Below are 13,292 nucleotides of genomic sequence, written 5' to 3'. Positions count from 1 at the left end.
ACTACTTTAGGTTGAAATGGCTGATAAATTATTCTTCCATTTCAAGCCATTCTTTGCTGTAGCTGCACCCTCTTCTGGAAGTCCTTGCTGTTGTGTTTGATGTTTGACACTGCAGGTGGTTCCTGCTCCTCTTCCTCCTTGCCCCTGGATGTCATGGTGATCATGCATGTCAGGATGAGCCAGTCTGGAGGGGCCCCTCCTACTTGTGCTGTCTGGCCTCCAGCTCTCTGCCCCTCTGCTTCTTGTTCCTGCCCTGAGCTATCTTCTAAGTTTGGTAGCCTGTATCTCTGTCTTAATGCACGGAACAATACTGTGGTGATACTCATTAATCGTTCAGTACCTTCAGACCTGAGAGCATGCCCCAGCCAGTGAAGCAACCAGTTCTAGACATCCTTTGTGGATTCTGCATTATATTAAATCTATGACTAGTAAATTAAATGTGGCTGGGGAGAATGCTTCTGGATTCTCTGCAGTACTCGGTACTAGACACAGCCTTGTTATTTTCCTGAATTGAGTTCCTTAATTGTGAATAAAGTAACAACTTGTTTTCCAATAGTTTTAATTGTATTGCGCTTAATATTGATAAGCCAGTGCAAAACTTATTCTAAAACCTGTAAAAGCAGAGCTAGTTGGCCATTTGTAGTCATATTTGTAGGTCTGAGATTGACCGATTACTTCTATTTAACTCAAGTTTTCTAAGGTTTATCTTCCTTTTATTTCTAAAGTCAGTTTATTTTCTCAACCCTCTTTTTAACAGATGAACCATGTAAAAGACAGATTTGGTGACAGTGTGCCAGAAGAAGTACTTCTGCTATGTCTGGGCATTACTTCAGGAGTTGGCAGATTGATCTTTGGCAGAGTTGCAGATTATATTCCTGGTGCAAAAAAAGTTTATTTACAGGTATGTCTTTACGCTGTTCTGAAGGAATTTACAAACAATATTCTGAAGGCTTTGGTTGCAGGTACTATTAAGTAAGCAGAATTAACTGATTGGATATTCAAATTCAAGAAGTTTCAAAACTCTAGGAAACTCAATGTATGTTTTTTGATACTAGGAGCCTTTGGTGCCTGATTTTTATTTTTTTTTTCTTAATGCTAAGGAAACATGTCTACTACCTTGTCATGGTTTAACCCCAGCTGGTAACTAGGACCATGCAGCTGTTCACTCACTCCCCCTTCCTCCCCAGGGAGAAAAGGGTGGGGATGGGACAAAACAAAACAAAAAAACCCCAAACAAACAACAACAAAACCAACAAAAAAACACCAAAACCAAATTTAATAGACTAGTAGTGAAAGCGGAAAAAGAAATGCTAATGATGATAATAGTGAAAGAATATACAAAATGAAGTGATGCAACAAAAATTGTTCTCACCACCTGAGGATTGGTTGCCCGGCCTGTCCTGAGCAGTGGTTGCAGATTCATCCCCACCCTGGCCAACCCCCATTTATATACTGAGCATGACATCTATGGTATTGAATATTCCTTGAAAACCAGGACATACCTGCTGGCTGTTTTCAGCTGGGAATGAGCGAAATTACTAATCATTAGCATGTGAGTGAGAAAACCTTTGGGGATTCTTTTGTTTCTGCTTTCCCTGTTTTATCCCATGATTTCATAACGGTTGCAGAAAGATTAATTTTTTTATATGTTCTTCTGTTAAGGATTTTGGATCTCTTTCTTGATCTTTGATAGGTGATAATTTGGTGTCGAGTATGTTCAGTGCATAATGCACACTGGTAAAGCCATGGGAATGTCAGAGGTGCTTAGCTGAGAAGATTTTGCTGAATGGAGGGGGTTACTTGCAGAAAGAGTCACAGCTTATGGAAATGCTGAAGCTTGGGAATGAAGGAGTATATACACTTTTTTCCCACCACACTTAGAAATGCTATTTTCTTGAGAAAATAGTGTTCGTGTAGATTTTTGGAAAAGCTTTAGTTAATAAGTTGCATGTTATCAACCACTGGGTGTTACTGTTTTGTTGTTTTAAAATGAATAGCAAGGGAGACATCTAATGGCTGTTGTCTGTACTACATTATTAAAAACAATTTTTAAGGAAGAACCACTTATCTTCTGAAGATAGTGTTTATTGCCACAGTTACATAAATTTCGATTCCCTGATGATAGAGACTGGGTCTGTATCTTATTCATTTACGTTGATTTAATACCTATTGTTACACTTCCAGATAATGTCATTATTAAAACAAAAAGTGAAAAGGCAGCATTGAGATGCTACACATGACTTACAAAGCATAAATACTAAACTTGCAGTAAAACCTACAAGCTTTTTTTCTTTTCCTTGAATAGCTAAAACTGAAAACCATGGACTAGGATGCTTCTGAGTACTGTTAGTTTCACCTAGTTTTAAGCAGGAAAAACACATTAATTTTTGCCGAGCCATGCCCCAGCATCTTCAGCTCTCCTGTTTCAAATCAGCGTTTTTGAGAGAAAGTGAATATTCACCTCAGGTATTATTCTGGATTGTCCAACAGTTCATACTATCATCCTATCTCATGCAAAAGTTATTTCAGAATTAATTTTGATGAATACAAATAAAAACTCTTTCCTCTTAGAACTTCACTGTCTCATAATTGAACAACTTAGAGTTCTCCCCAGCAAGTTCAACCTTCATCTTTCTGTTTCTGCATTCTTTCTTAGGGACCTGTTTTGCTGGATTTTGCTTTACAAATTCTACCTTTAGTAACATGATTATAGATCCTATCTTTGGTAGAATGATGCATTATGTCTCTTGTGGATACAAAGTTTAGTAATTTTGGTTTTAGTGCTGCTTTTACCATAATATGATAATACAAAGAATCTGGTCAACAATATCTTAAAGAGTTTGTCTACAGATAACCACATTACTACTTAGATATAAACTAATCTCAAATAATATTTGTATTTTTGTCTATCAGAATACACAGAACTGAGAATTTTTTCACCTCTATCCTTAAGTTCCTATAAGAAGATAAATGTTTCAGTTTCTGCTTCTATACCATACTTTAGATGCTTCACAACAGGTTTTTTTTTAATATGCTAAATAAAGCATGTTACCTAAAAGAACTTTTATGCTGTCCTGAAAGTAAATTTTCATCTAGCTGTATGCTTAAAGACTTTTCCTAATGAAGTAATTTATTTGATGTCACTTACCCATCAAAAAATTGTGATGTCTGGTAGTTAAGTGACTTTGTTTCTTTAATAGTCTACAAGTGACCAATGCATAATGCATGTATCTTATTTGGAAAAAGTGCTTGTGCAGTTAGGTGGAACATTGGTTTCGTATGCTGACACATGGATGGTGCACAAGCAAAACTCTTACCTCTTTTTATTTTCTCTTTAATTCTGCTTAAATTTGCTCAAAGACAGAGTTTTATTCCTTTAATTTACAACAAACAAATAATCTAAGATGATAATATGAAATTTTTGCAAGTATGCATGGCTACAGGAATGCAGCAAGATACCTTTATGTGGAAAAAGTGAAATGAGACTTTCAAATACCACCCTGTTGAATATAAGCACCCTGAAGCAATTACTCATAATACTGATATCTTTACTTAAACTACAATGGTGAGGAATCTAGTTATAGTGTTTTAGCTGTATTAAACTCATGATATTTTTATGGCTTTCACTTGTGAAAAGAGCAGAGAGTAATTTTTCAAAAAGTTGATGGCACAAGCAATGACCTTATATCATCACTGCAGGCTATTTGGTTACAAATGCATTGTGAAAACTTGTGAAATGGGTAGGGGAATTCCTTTGTTTGCATGTCATGACAGTAATATGCGTGTGTTTGTGTTTTATCTTGGTATGTAGCTTCTGATGCTGGTGATCCATGGAGACTGCTTATATTTATTTTAAAGCGAATACAGGCAGACAATTCACTGCAAATACAAGAAAGATCATCTGTTCCCTTTATCTTTACTTATTTGATGCAACATGTTTTTTGTATTTTTTTCCTTGGTTGTGTTTAGGTGGCCTCATTCTTCTTTATTGGCCTGATGTCTATGATGATTCCACTGTGCCACGTCTTTGGAGGTCTCATTGCTGTCTGTCTCTTTATGGGCCTGTTTGATGGCTGCTTTATTTGCATTATGGCTCCTATTGCCTTTGAGCTTGTTGGGGCTCAAGATGTCTCCCAGGCCATAGGATTTCTACTGGGATTTATGTCAATACCTATGACAGTTGGTCCACCCATTGCAGGTAAGTACAGATATGGTCTGTAGTTGTAAATGTGTTTCTATGGTTGCATGACTTTGGCCATATTTTCTGTTCCCACATCATCTGCAGTGCACCTACGTTGGAGTTTTTCTTGGTATGTGCTCCAGAATATGTGGTGAATTTAACTACTGCTCATGGCTTATTAATTTACTGTACTCTTTAAAGTTTGCTTCAGTAATCTTTATTGTTATGCAGATGTAAAACATTCTTCAAAAGAAAGATAGGTTTCCTGTTGGATTGAGGACCTGACGCTTTCTGGACTGTTGAGGTGACAGCCTATATGTTGATTCTGTTACAGAAGGACTTCAAATTATAATCTGAAAATTAATTGGACTCGAAAAATTGGCTCATGTAAAAACAATTGTGAGGGTAAAAGCTCCAGTCACTTTAATTGCTTCTTATAAGTAGGAACACTGACTTTTTTCATTCTTTGATGGGAGACTGTTTGACAAAGTACAGGTTTTGAAGATGAAAACTAAATTCTTTGGGAGGTGGCAACAGCTTAAACTATAATCCTTACCACTGCTGATTTTCAATCATAATTTATCTGAATGTCTTCTGAGTGCTCTGAAAGATCCTTAGTAAGTCGTAACTGAACTATACTGATGACACCAAGCTGAGCGGTGCAGTTGACATGCCTGAGGGACAGGATGCCACCTAGAGGGACCTGGACAAGCTTGAGAAGTGGGTCCATGTGAACCTTGTGAGATTCAACGGGGCCAAGTGCAGGGTCCTGCACCTGGGTCGGGGAAACCCCTGGTATCAATATAGGTTCAGGGTTGAAGGGATTGAGAGCAGCCCTGATGAGAAGGACTTGGGGGGGTACTGGTGGACAAAAACCTGGATATGAGCTGACAATGCGTGCTTGCAGCCCAGAGAGCAAATAGCAAGCTGCATTCAAAGAAGCGTGGCTAGCAGGTCAAGGGAAGTGATTTTTCCCCTCTGCTCCACTCTGGTGGGATCCCACCTGGAGTACTGCATCCAGCTCTGGAGTCCTCAGCACAGGAAGGACATAGGCCTGTTGGTGCAGATCCAGAGGAGGGCTGGGAAAATGATCAGAGGGCTGGAACACCTCTCCTATGAAGACAGGCTGAGGGAGTTGGGGTTATTCAGCCTGGGGAAGAGAAGGCTCCACGGAGACCTTGTTATGGTCTTTCAATACTTAAAGGGGGCTCATAAGAAAGATGGGGACAAGATTTTTAGTAGGGCCTGTTGCAATAGGACAAGGGGTAATGATTTTAAACTAAAAGAGGGTAGATTTAGACTAGATATAAGGGAGAATGTGGTGGTGAGACACTGGAACAGGTTGCCCAGAGAGATGGTAGATGCCCCATCCCTGGAAACATTCAAGGTCAGGTTGGATGGAGCTCTGAGCAATCTGATCTAGTTGAAGATGTCCCTGCTTATTGCAGGGAGTTTGGATTAGATGACCTTTAAAGGTCCCTTCCAACCCAAATGATTCTATGATTCATTATGAAGAATCATAGAATGGTTTGGGTTGGAAGGGACCTTAAAAGTTATCTAGTTCCAAGCCCCCTGCCATGGGCAGGGACACTTCCCACTAGACCAGGTTGCTCAAAGCCCCATCCAGCCTGGCCTTGAACACTTCCAGGGATGGGGCATCCACAACCAGCCTGGGCAACCTGTTCCAGTGTAAATAAAATTTTAGAGCTAGAACAGCATAGACTAGGCAACTCCTGATCTTGAATAGAGTTTGGTTTATGGGAGGAGTTTTGAGACAGCAATTAGAGTGAATTGTTAGAAAACACGCTTTTTAATAAAAGGCTACCAGGAATGCAATATACGCAGTATATCTAGAATAAGATTAAGAGGCATGTTGATCAAAAGCAACTGTTATCAAAAGAGGGAGAATTTCTCCAAGTCATTGCAAGATTCAAGTGTTGGAGAAGCTGAAATGAGCAACTTTCAAATAGGAAATATGGTACATGTTTTTAACGATGGGTGGTAATTAAGCAGTTGGGCAGTGACATACTGAGTTCTTTGTTACTTAGCGTCTTTAAATCAACTCTGGAATACCTTTCTACCTACATATACACACCTATATTTGGCCATCAGGTAGTCAGATTAGTGTTTATAATAATCTGTGTCAGCTCTCAAGTTTCTGATTCCAAAGAAACTGTGTGGTTTTTGTAGATTCAGAGGCCCCGTTATTTATCAGTTGTAACTTTCTGTCTTGCCAGGCTTGCTGCGTGATCACCTCGGCACCTACGATGTAGCATTTTACCTGGCTGGAGTCCCTCCCCTTATTGGCGGAGCTATATTATGCGTCATCCCCTGGGTCCATGAACGGCAGAAGTTAAAAGAAAGAGCAAAACCTGTTGATGGAGAAACTACTGAGAAAATGCTGGAAAACGAAAACACTCTGGTGTTGGATGGTACAGAAAAGCCAGTCAAAGAGATGGAATCTGGTGTTTGATGCTTTCTTTTCCTGTACCAGCCCGACCTTCTTCTACTGAACCTGGATTTGTACTTTTTGGCTGAAGATACTAAATGATGCTGAAGACTTTTTGAACTATTACTCAATTTGCAAAACTGCTAGAAGAATCTTTTATACCATTGAACTTTTTTGATGAGTTGTTGAGTTTGATTTCAAGCCACATTTTCAAGGTATTTGAAGTTTTGTAGCATTAGTGTGTACATATGTAGTGATTCTGTGTGTGAAGAGAATATTTTTCTAATTCATCAGAGCCTATTTCTGGAAGTGTGAAAGCTGGTTTCGGTTCACTGACCCAGGATCTTCAATAACTTTTATAGTCCATCCAATGCAGGCACACCCGTGGGTGTTTATACTGGGAAATATAGTAGCTCTTACGACTGATTTGGTTTTTTTTTTGAAGTTTCTCATGTTGTTTTATAGTCTTTTACAATTCTATATAATGAACACAGATATGCATCTTCGTTATTCCCTTAAATCTTGCTGAAATCATTGGAAAGCTACATTATTAAACATCTATTTTATTTTCTCTAAATACCCCAGCCTGCTCAGTTTGCTAAACATTTACCTGTTTTTGCATTGATTCACCTCTTCACAGTAGCCCGAACAAAGAACATTAAGGATGAAATTTTTGATGGGCACAAGTTTTGAATATGCACAGACTAAGCTCCATGTGCAAATTCAGACATAAAGCTGCTGAATGATAGATTTTTTTTTTTATTTTTGTGAAGGCAATACTATTAACATATATGTGTATATTTTTTTCCTAGCTAAACCTCAGAATAGCTGATACTTTTGAAATTGTACTGACAGTAATACTTAGGAGCAGTATTGTGAATTAGACTAAATTTCAAATTATTCTGTTGTACTTGTTAGTTTCTTTTTTTTATTCTCAAAACCAAGACAGCTTTAAAGAATACATTCTAAGTGCAATAATAAGTTGTTTTTAAAGTGGAAATATACAAGAGCTATTAAAATAACATTCAACAATTAAAGATTTTTGCACTAAGTGAACATGCAGGTTTATTACAGGTCTTTATAGCTGTGTTCAATTGCATGTAGGTATAGCTCCATATTTTATTCAAATCTAAAGAAGTGTCTTTTCATGTCCTATTTCTTGCTTAACAAGCTACAGATGGCCCTATTATTTATGTATTCTTAGGTATTATGCACTGTTTGTCAAGCAGGTATTTCTGAAAGCCTTTCTCTGAAAAATATTTAAAAGCATAATACTTTGAGATGAAAACACTGCTTTTCAGTTTATCATAAAACACTTCCAAGGACATTGTTTATTTGCGGATATGGATCAGCAATGCAGTGGAATACTTAAATGTTCTTTATTTCAGGTCCGTTCAATACCGATCACTTTTGTTGTCTCGTTTAGAAGTGTCATAGCAAAAATTAAACTAAATGTGATCTGAAGACAAAATGCACATTGAAGTGCATTTTCTTAATTAGTAACAATACCTGTTCTTTACATAAACCACAGAGACATACTGTTTTAAAATTATAACCCTTATTGTTTTTTCTATTTCTATTATTTTTTTCTCCAGCTGTAGGAAATTATACAGAAAGCCCATGCACATTTGTGATATAGAACATTGTTAGCAATAGTATTGCTTAGAACGTTTACATCTATCAACTTATAAAAGTCGTTTAAATATAATCATGCAAAGCATCCTAATTATTGGAGACCAAAGCTCATACCTTATTTTATATTGCAGAATTTCGATCTCTGCTTTACGGGAGTGAGGCTTAAAAGAATTTAATATTAAAATGTTAGAGGTGTATGGGAGGGACTTGGAGGAGGAAAAAAAGAAATAAAAAAAATCTGTAAAACAGAGGTCCCTTTAAGTTCACTGGGACTTGTGCTTCTGCACCTCATAAATGCTTCTAAAAATGTCATTAAAATATTCATGGTATTATTAATTAAAATGACTACAAAATGCTGCCTTCATTACAAAAATGATGTTAACAGCTCATGCTGTTCTTGCATTTCTGTAGAACGTGTTATTCAGTATTATCTTCTCTTTAGGCAACACAAAAGGTGTTGAGTAAGTATGGTAAAAGCCTCTTGTTTCCTATTGCTTTGTTGTGAAAGATTAGTATTCATCACATATCTTACATTTCTGGTGGTTTAGCTTTGAGTTTTTAACCAAAAAACAGGACAGCTTTTTAGCACTGATGTAATTTGAAATCATTGTGACCAGACGTCTTGATGTAACTGTGGCATCTTCCTGACTTGCTGCTCTGTATCTATATAAATTATCTGGGAGAGAATATAAAATAATTGTTGTTAAGTTTTAGAAATCATACAGAAATAGTGTAACAATAGTATGAATTAATTATTGCCATACCCTTTAAAAATGTATTTGTACATAAAAATCCCCACTCTTATATTTGAGTAACTAAAAATGTAAATTATGCTTACAAATATGAAGGGCAGCATTTAAAAAAACCAAACTCCAGAGACTCTGGGAAGAGGGTGCAATGAGTGAATAATTGTTTAGGAGCGATAACTATGTTAAAACCAGCTACTGAATGGGATGTCAGACAAGAGGTAAACAGAGTTAGGGGTAGGAAGCTATGCTGCGTGATGATGATGTGATAACGAACGTATTTCTGGTGCCAGTGCTTGTTTTATAACAATGTTAAAATTGAGAAGGCTGCAGGAAAAAATGAAATTTTGGAAAAGGTAAAAAAAAAAAGTAAATTAATTTACTTGCATGAGAATTGTTAGTATCTTTACTGTTAGCTTGTATCTATGGGGGGAAATGTTGAATAGAAAATATTCTGTATTGGACATAAGCATAAGAAGATTGTGTCCTAAAGATGGATAAGATGCAGTTGAAACACAAGTAAAGTTCAAATTGTTAGCGGTGAGGCTAACCATTGAGAAACTTATTTAGATACCAATATCTATATGCCCTGAGTTTTAAAAATGAGGTTAGCTGCCTCTCTTTAAAAAAAAAAAAAAACAAAACCAAAAACAAACAAACAAAAAAACCCAACCCAAAACACAGAAAACCCAACACAAATTAGGAATTGTTTAGTATGTGTATGAAAAAATGATTGAATAATGTAGAAATGGTTGCTATTCTGAAAACTAGGAGACAAAAGCCCTGAACACTCAATTTTATTTTGACTGAGTAAATGTAAATAAACTTTTGTAACAAAATTTAATTTTAGGTGTGACAACCTGTTCATGGGAAACCTGCTGAACTCTTATTTAGATGAAATAATTCATGCCAGATTTAATCTTGTTGGGGTAGATTCTAAAATTAAAATACTAGCTTAGTTCAAGAAAACCCTTAACTCTTTCAGATGTAGAACACTTTCACTCTCCCTCTCTTGAGAACAGTTCATAGGGTACTTTTCACAGACATTGCTCTCCCATCCTGGAAACAATCATCTTTTTTCCATTAAGTGTTCTCAGGGTAAGCTTCAGAAGAAATTGGGTAGAAAGAGGTTCACTTAAAATGGCATTGTGAAATTTCCAGTCCTACTTGATGCTGTAATTTCATACAGCGGATATTGAAACTGAGCCTAATTTTGAGCAAGGGGTTGGCTTTATGTATGGCTGACACTTAGGTTTTTTCAGTAGGTATGAGATCCTTGTAGATCTTAATATATCTGTTCAGCAAAGAGTCTGAAATAAGGAAAACTCTTCAGGTTCTTATTTACATCTAAGCTATGCAACAACATACAATGTATAATTAATAAAAAAATATTGTTGGATTTATTCTGACTACATGTTAAAGGACCTGTACAAGTCTCAAGCCAAGACTTCAAATTAACATACTCTTAGAATTTCTTTCATTCAGATCTGTTCAGCATTAACACTTAAATTTTTTGTCTAAGTTTACTTTCAGCAACTGTTTATGGACCTTCCTAAACAGCTCACTCAAGTCAAAGATGACATAGCCATACCCTGAAGGGCCATCCTTCAGGGTATACTCAGTATCATATGAGGTAGACAACTGACATTTTTCTCTTTTGGCTCTTCATGTTTGATGTCTGGGCATGTACATTCCCCCCTTCCCTTTGGAGACACTGGATTGTCAAAGCTGATGCACACCATATTATATTTTTTCAGCCTTCCTTTCTCAAACTTCCTCCCTGCATTAAACCTTTGAATAGCCATAGCCTGATAGACTAGGCAAGTTTTTATGAAGTGGGAGATGTGAGGCTGAATCAATTCACAGGAGTGGCTGAAAGCAGTTCTCATGCTAGGTGAATGCTTCGATCACACGCTTCATGATGTAAAAAATGGACACTACCTTCTTAAAGCAAGAATGCTCATTTGCGTCAGGTAAGACATGCCAAAGGGACAGGAGATGCTTCCTTGCAGCCCCAAAAGGCACATCTAAGGATGGGAATCAATACTACTATCCTTACTATCGTCCTTACGGGTTAGCTTAAGTGGGTGGGCTCTCACTGTGCTGGCACGGGGCAGCTCCCTGCTTTGCCCCTTGCTAGTGGGGAGCCCAGGCGGAGGGGCTCGGCTGTCCTCCCCCAGCAGGGAGCAGAGGTGCTGCCTAGTTTGGGGCCCGGTTCACCTCCAGGGAGCTGGAAGTCTTATGGATGCTCACTTTCAGGCATCTTAACTCTTCTGTTGGAACCGACCCTCTGATATTAAGAGTGCGTGTGTACGTATTTATAAATACAATGTATTTCGACCAGGGCCTTTAACTACGGGAGCTATAGCACTGGCATGTGGGAGACAGCTGAGGAAGAAGTCATTATTTTCATTTGTGTGTTTCACTGTTGACAAGCGCAGCAGCATTACAGTTCCAGGCAGCCAGTGAGTTTCTAGTCATGTAAACTTTGGCATACTTTCAATATGCCTTTTAGTCTTATATATATTGTGTCAACATTTTTAATGTTTTGGAACAGCGTATGCTAAGATTAGAGTGATTTTATACTAAAATGTCTGCTACTATTGACAACACTGACATGTTTGAGTATCTTTATAGACATCATATTTTGTATGTTGTTTTTGATATTAAAAGATATACATTTTGCTAGCCTTAACTCCATTCTTTAAAGTTCTGCTTTGTTAGAAGGGTAAGAAATGAATGTCCAATGTTTTCCATGGTGCTAAAGTAACTGTGATCAGTCTCAAATTACTCAGAATAAAGATGGTAGTTCTCAAGTGCCCTATTTGTTACTGCATGCATCATTTTTAGGCTTGTTCTCCTGTAAAACTTGTCATTTCTTAAAAGTAATTTTGTGTTATATTCTGATAACTAGTGAATCACATGCGCGTACTTTTGTATGAAAGTCTTTAGAGCTTTTATTATCACTGTGCTCTGATTGGATTGTCCCCATCACATTTGCTCCTAAATTAATATACGATGCAACCCATTTCATTCTGATTGCACTGACAATCCATTTTAAGACCAATGGTTTATAAACCTAAACTACTGACTTTGAGTTACACGCTTCTGAGAATTTTATCTACTCTTATTTTCCATTCTGGGGTTTGATATTAAACTTAGAGAATGCTTGCATTCACAAAAGGCAGAAGTAGAATTGAGGGAGGGGAAAGTGTGTCGGAAGAAACTTGAGTGGCGTTTCAAAAGAATTGTGTATTGTTTGCTTCATGAACTGCCAGTGTAATTCAGTGGACCCTTGATCATTTGCTGGCCTGCTACCAATTTCACCTTGACTTACCTTGGCAGCATGAAGCGCTTCCACATTGACAGCTTCAGTAAAGCACAGGAGTTCATTCACCTTTCCTTTGTAGTAGGGCCAAATATCTCCTTTTCTTTAATAAACATATCTGATGATAAGGGGGAAATATTCCCATTCCACCTGGGGTTATTCTCTAGAATGCCTGTACTTCAAATTAAAATTTGAAAAAGATATCCCAAACCTTTACAAGGGCCTGACCACTATTGCCATTTGTACACCCTCAAGGTACAAAACCTCTTTGTAAGTATCTAAAACAAAAATGAGGAGCTTATGGAATGCATTTCAAATACTTTTGAACCTTTTTCAGGAAGCTATTTTTATACCAGCATTTATTATGAAAGCTAATTAACAAGGCAAAATCCTAACACCTAGAAAGGTGGTTTGACTTTGTATATGATTTTCAGAAAAGAAATACTGTTGTTTCATACTTGAAATCAGTTTATTTGGAATACTGTCTACTGCTGAGCCTACAAACAGAAGCTCAGCTGCATGCTGCAGCTCTCTGATAGTGAGACTTTGCACTCCGTGCAAAGGTATTAATGTGGTTATGAACAATCTGATTTAAATTTTATCTTGCATGTTATTCATTGTAGCTAGATCATTATTTTTTTAATGTATACAACCGTTCCCTCAGGTTATCCTGGAACGGGAGCTGTATCTGCAACATGCTAACCTGTCCCAGGAAAAACAGGATTGGGTTGCTGCAATCTACATGCAGCGGCGGTTCTATTCTGGCATATATTTCTGTTCTGAATGCCTCGGAAAAAAGATAATTCCAAGTTGGATTTGTTTTGTGAGTTGTTTATGAGGCTTAAAAATAAGTTGTTTAGGAGGCCTTTCTTACAGAGAGTAGCAGCTCCGTGCTGAGCTTCTTCTCTAATACTTCACTAAGGAAGTGAAGCACTTGGAACAGTTTGCGAGCTG

General features: G+C 37.3%; 1 protein-coding gene across 3 annotated transcripts in view; it reads left to right on the top strand.

Annotated features, from left to right (window-relative positions):
* SLC16A10 (solute carrier family 16 member 10) overlaps window positions 1-11,829 on the top strand; it is a 77,274-nt gene extending 65,445 nt beyond the window's left edge. For 2 of the 3 annotated variants that reach the window (XM_054197320.1, XM_054197321.1), the window contains 3 exons: window positions 758-901; window positions 3,970-4,198; window positions 6,418-11,829. In XM_054197320.1, coding sequence (XP_054053295.1) covers window positions 758-901; window positions 3,970-4,198; window positions 6,418-6,653 — 609 coding nt within the window. In that variant the 3' untranslated portion in view covers window positions 6,654-11,829. The remainder of the gene's footprint in view (window positions 1-757; window positions 902-3,969; window positions 4,199-6,417) is intronic. The other variant, XM_054197322.1, reaches the window with a different exon arrangement.
* The last annotated feature ends 1,463 nt before the right edge of the window (window positions 11,830-13,292 follow it).

Source organism: Rissa tridactyla, chromosome 3 (genome assembly GCF_028500815.1).
Source record: "Rissa tridactyla isolate bRisTri1 chromosome 3, bRisTri1.patW.cur.20221130, whole genome shotgun sequence".
Taxonomy (NCBI): Eukaryota; Metazoa; Chordata; class Aves; order Charadriiformes; family Laridae; genus Rissa; species Rissa tridactyla.
Note: the sequence above shows the minus strand (reverse complement) of the source record. Positions and strands in the feature narration are given on the sequence as shown.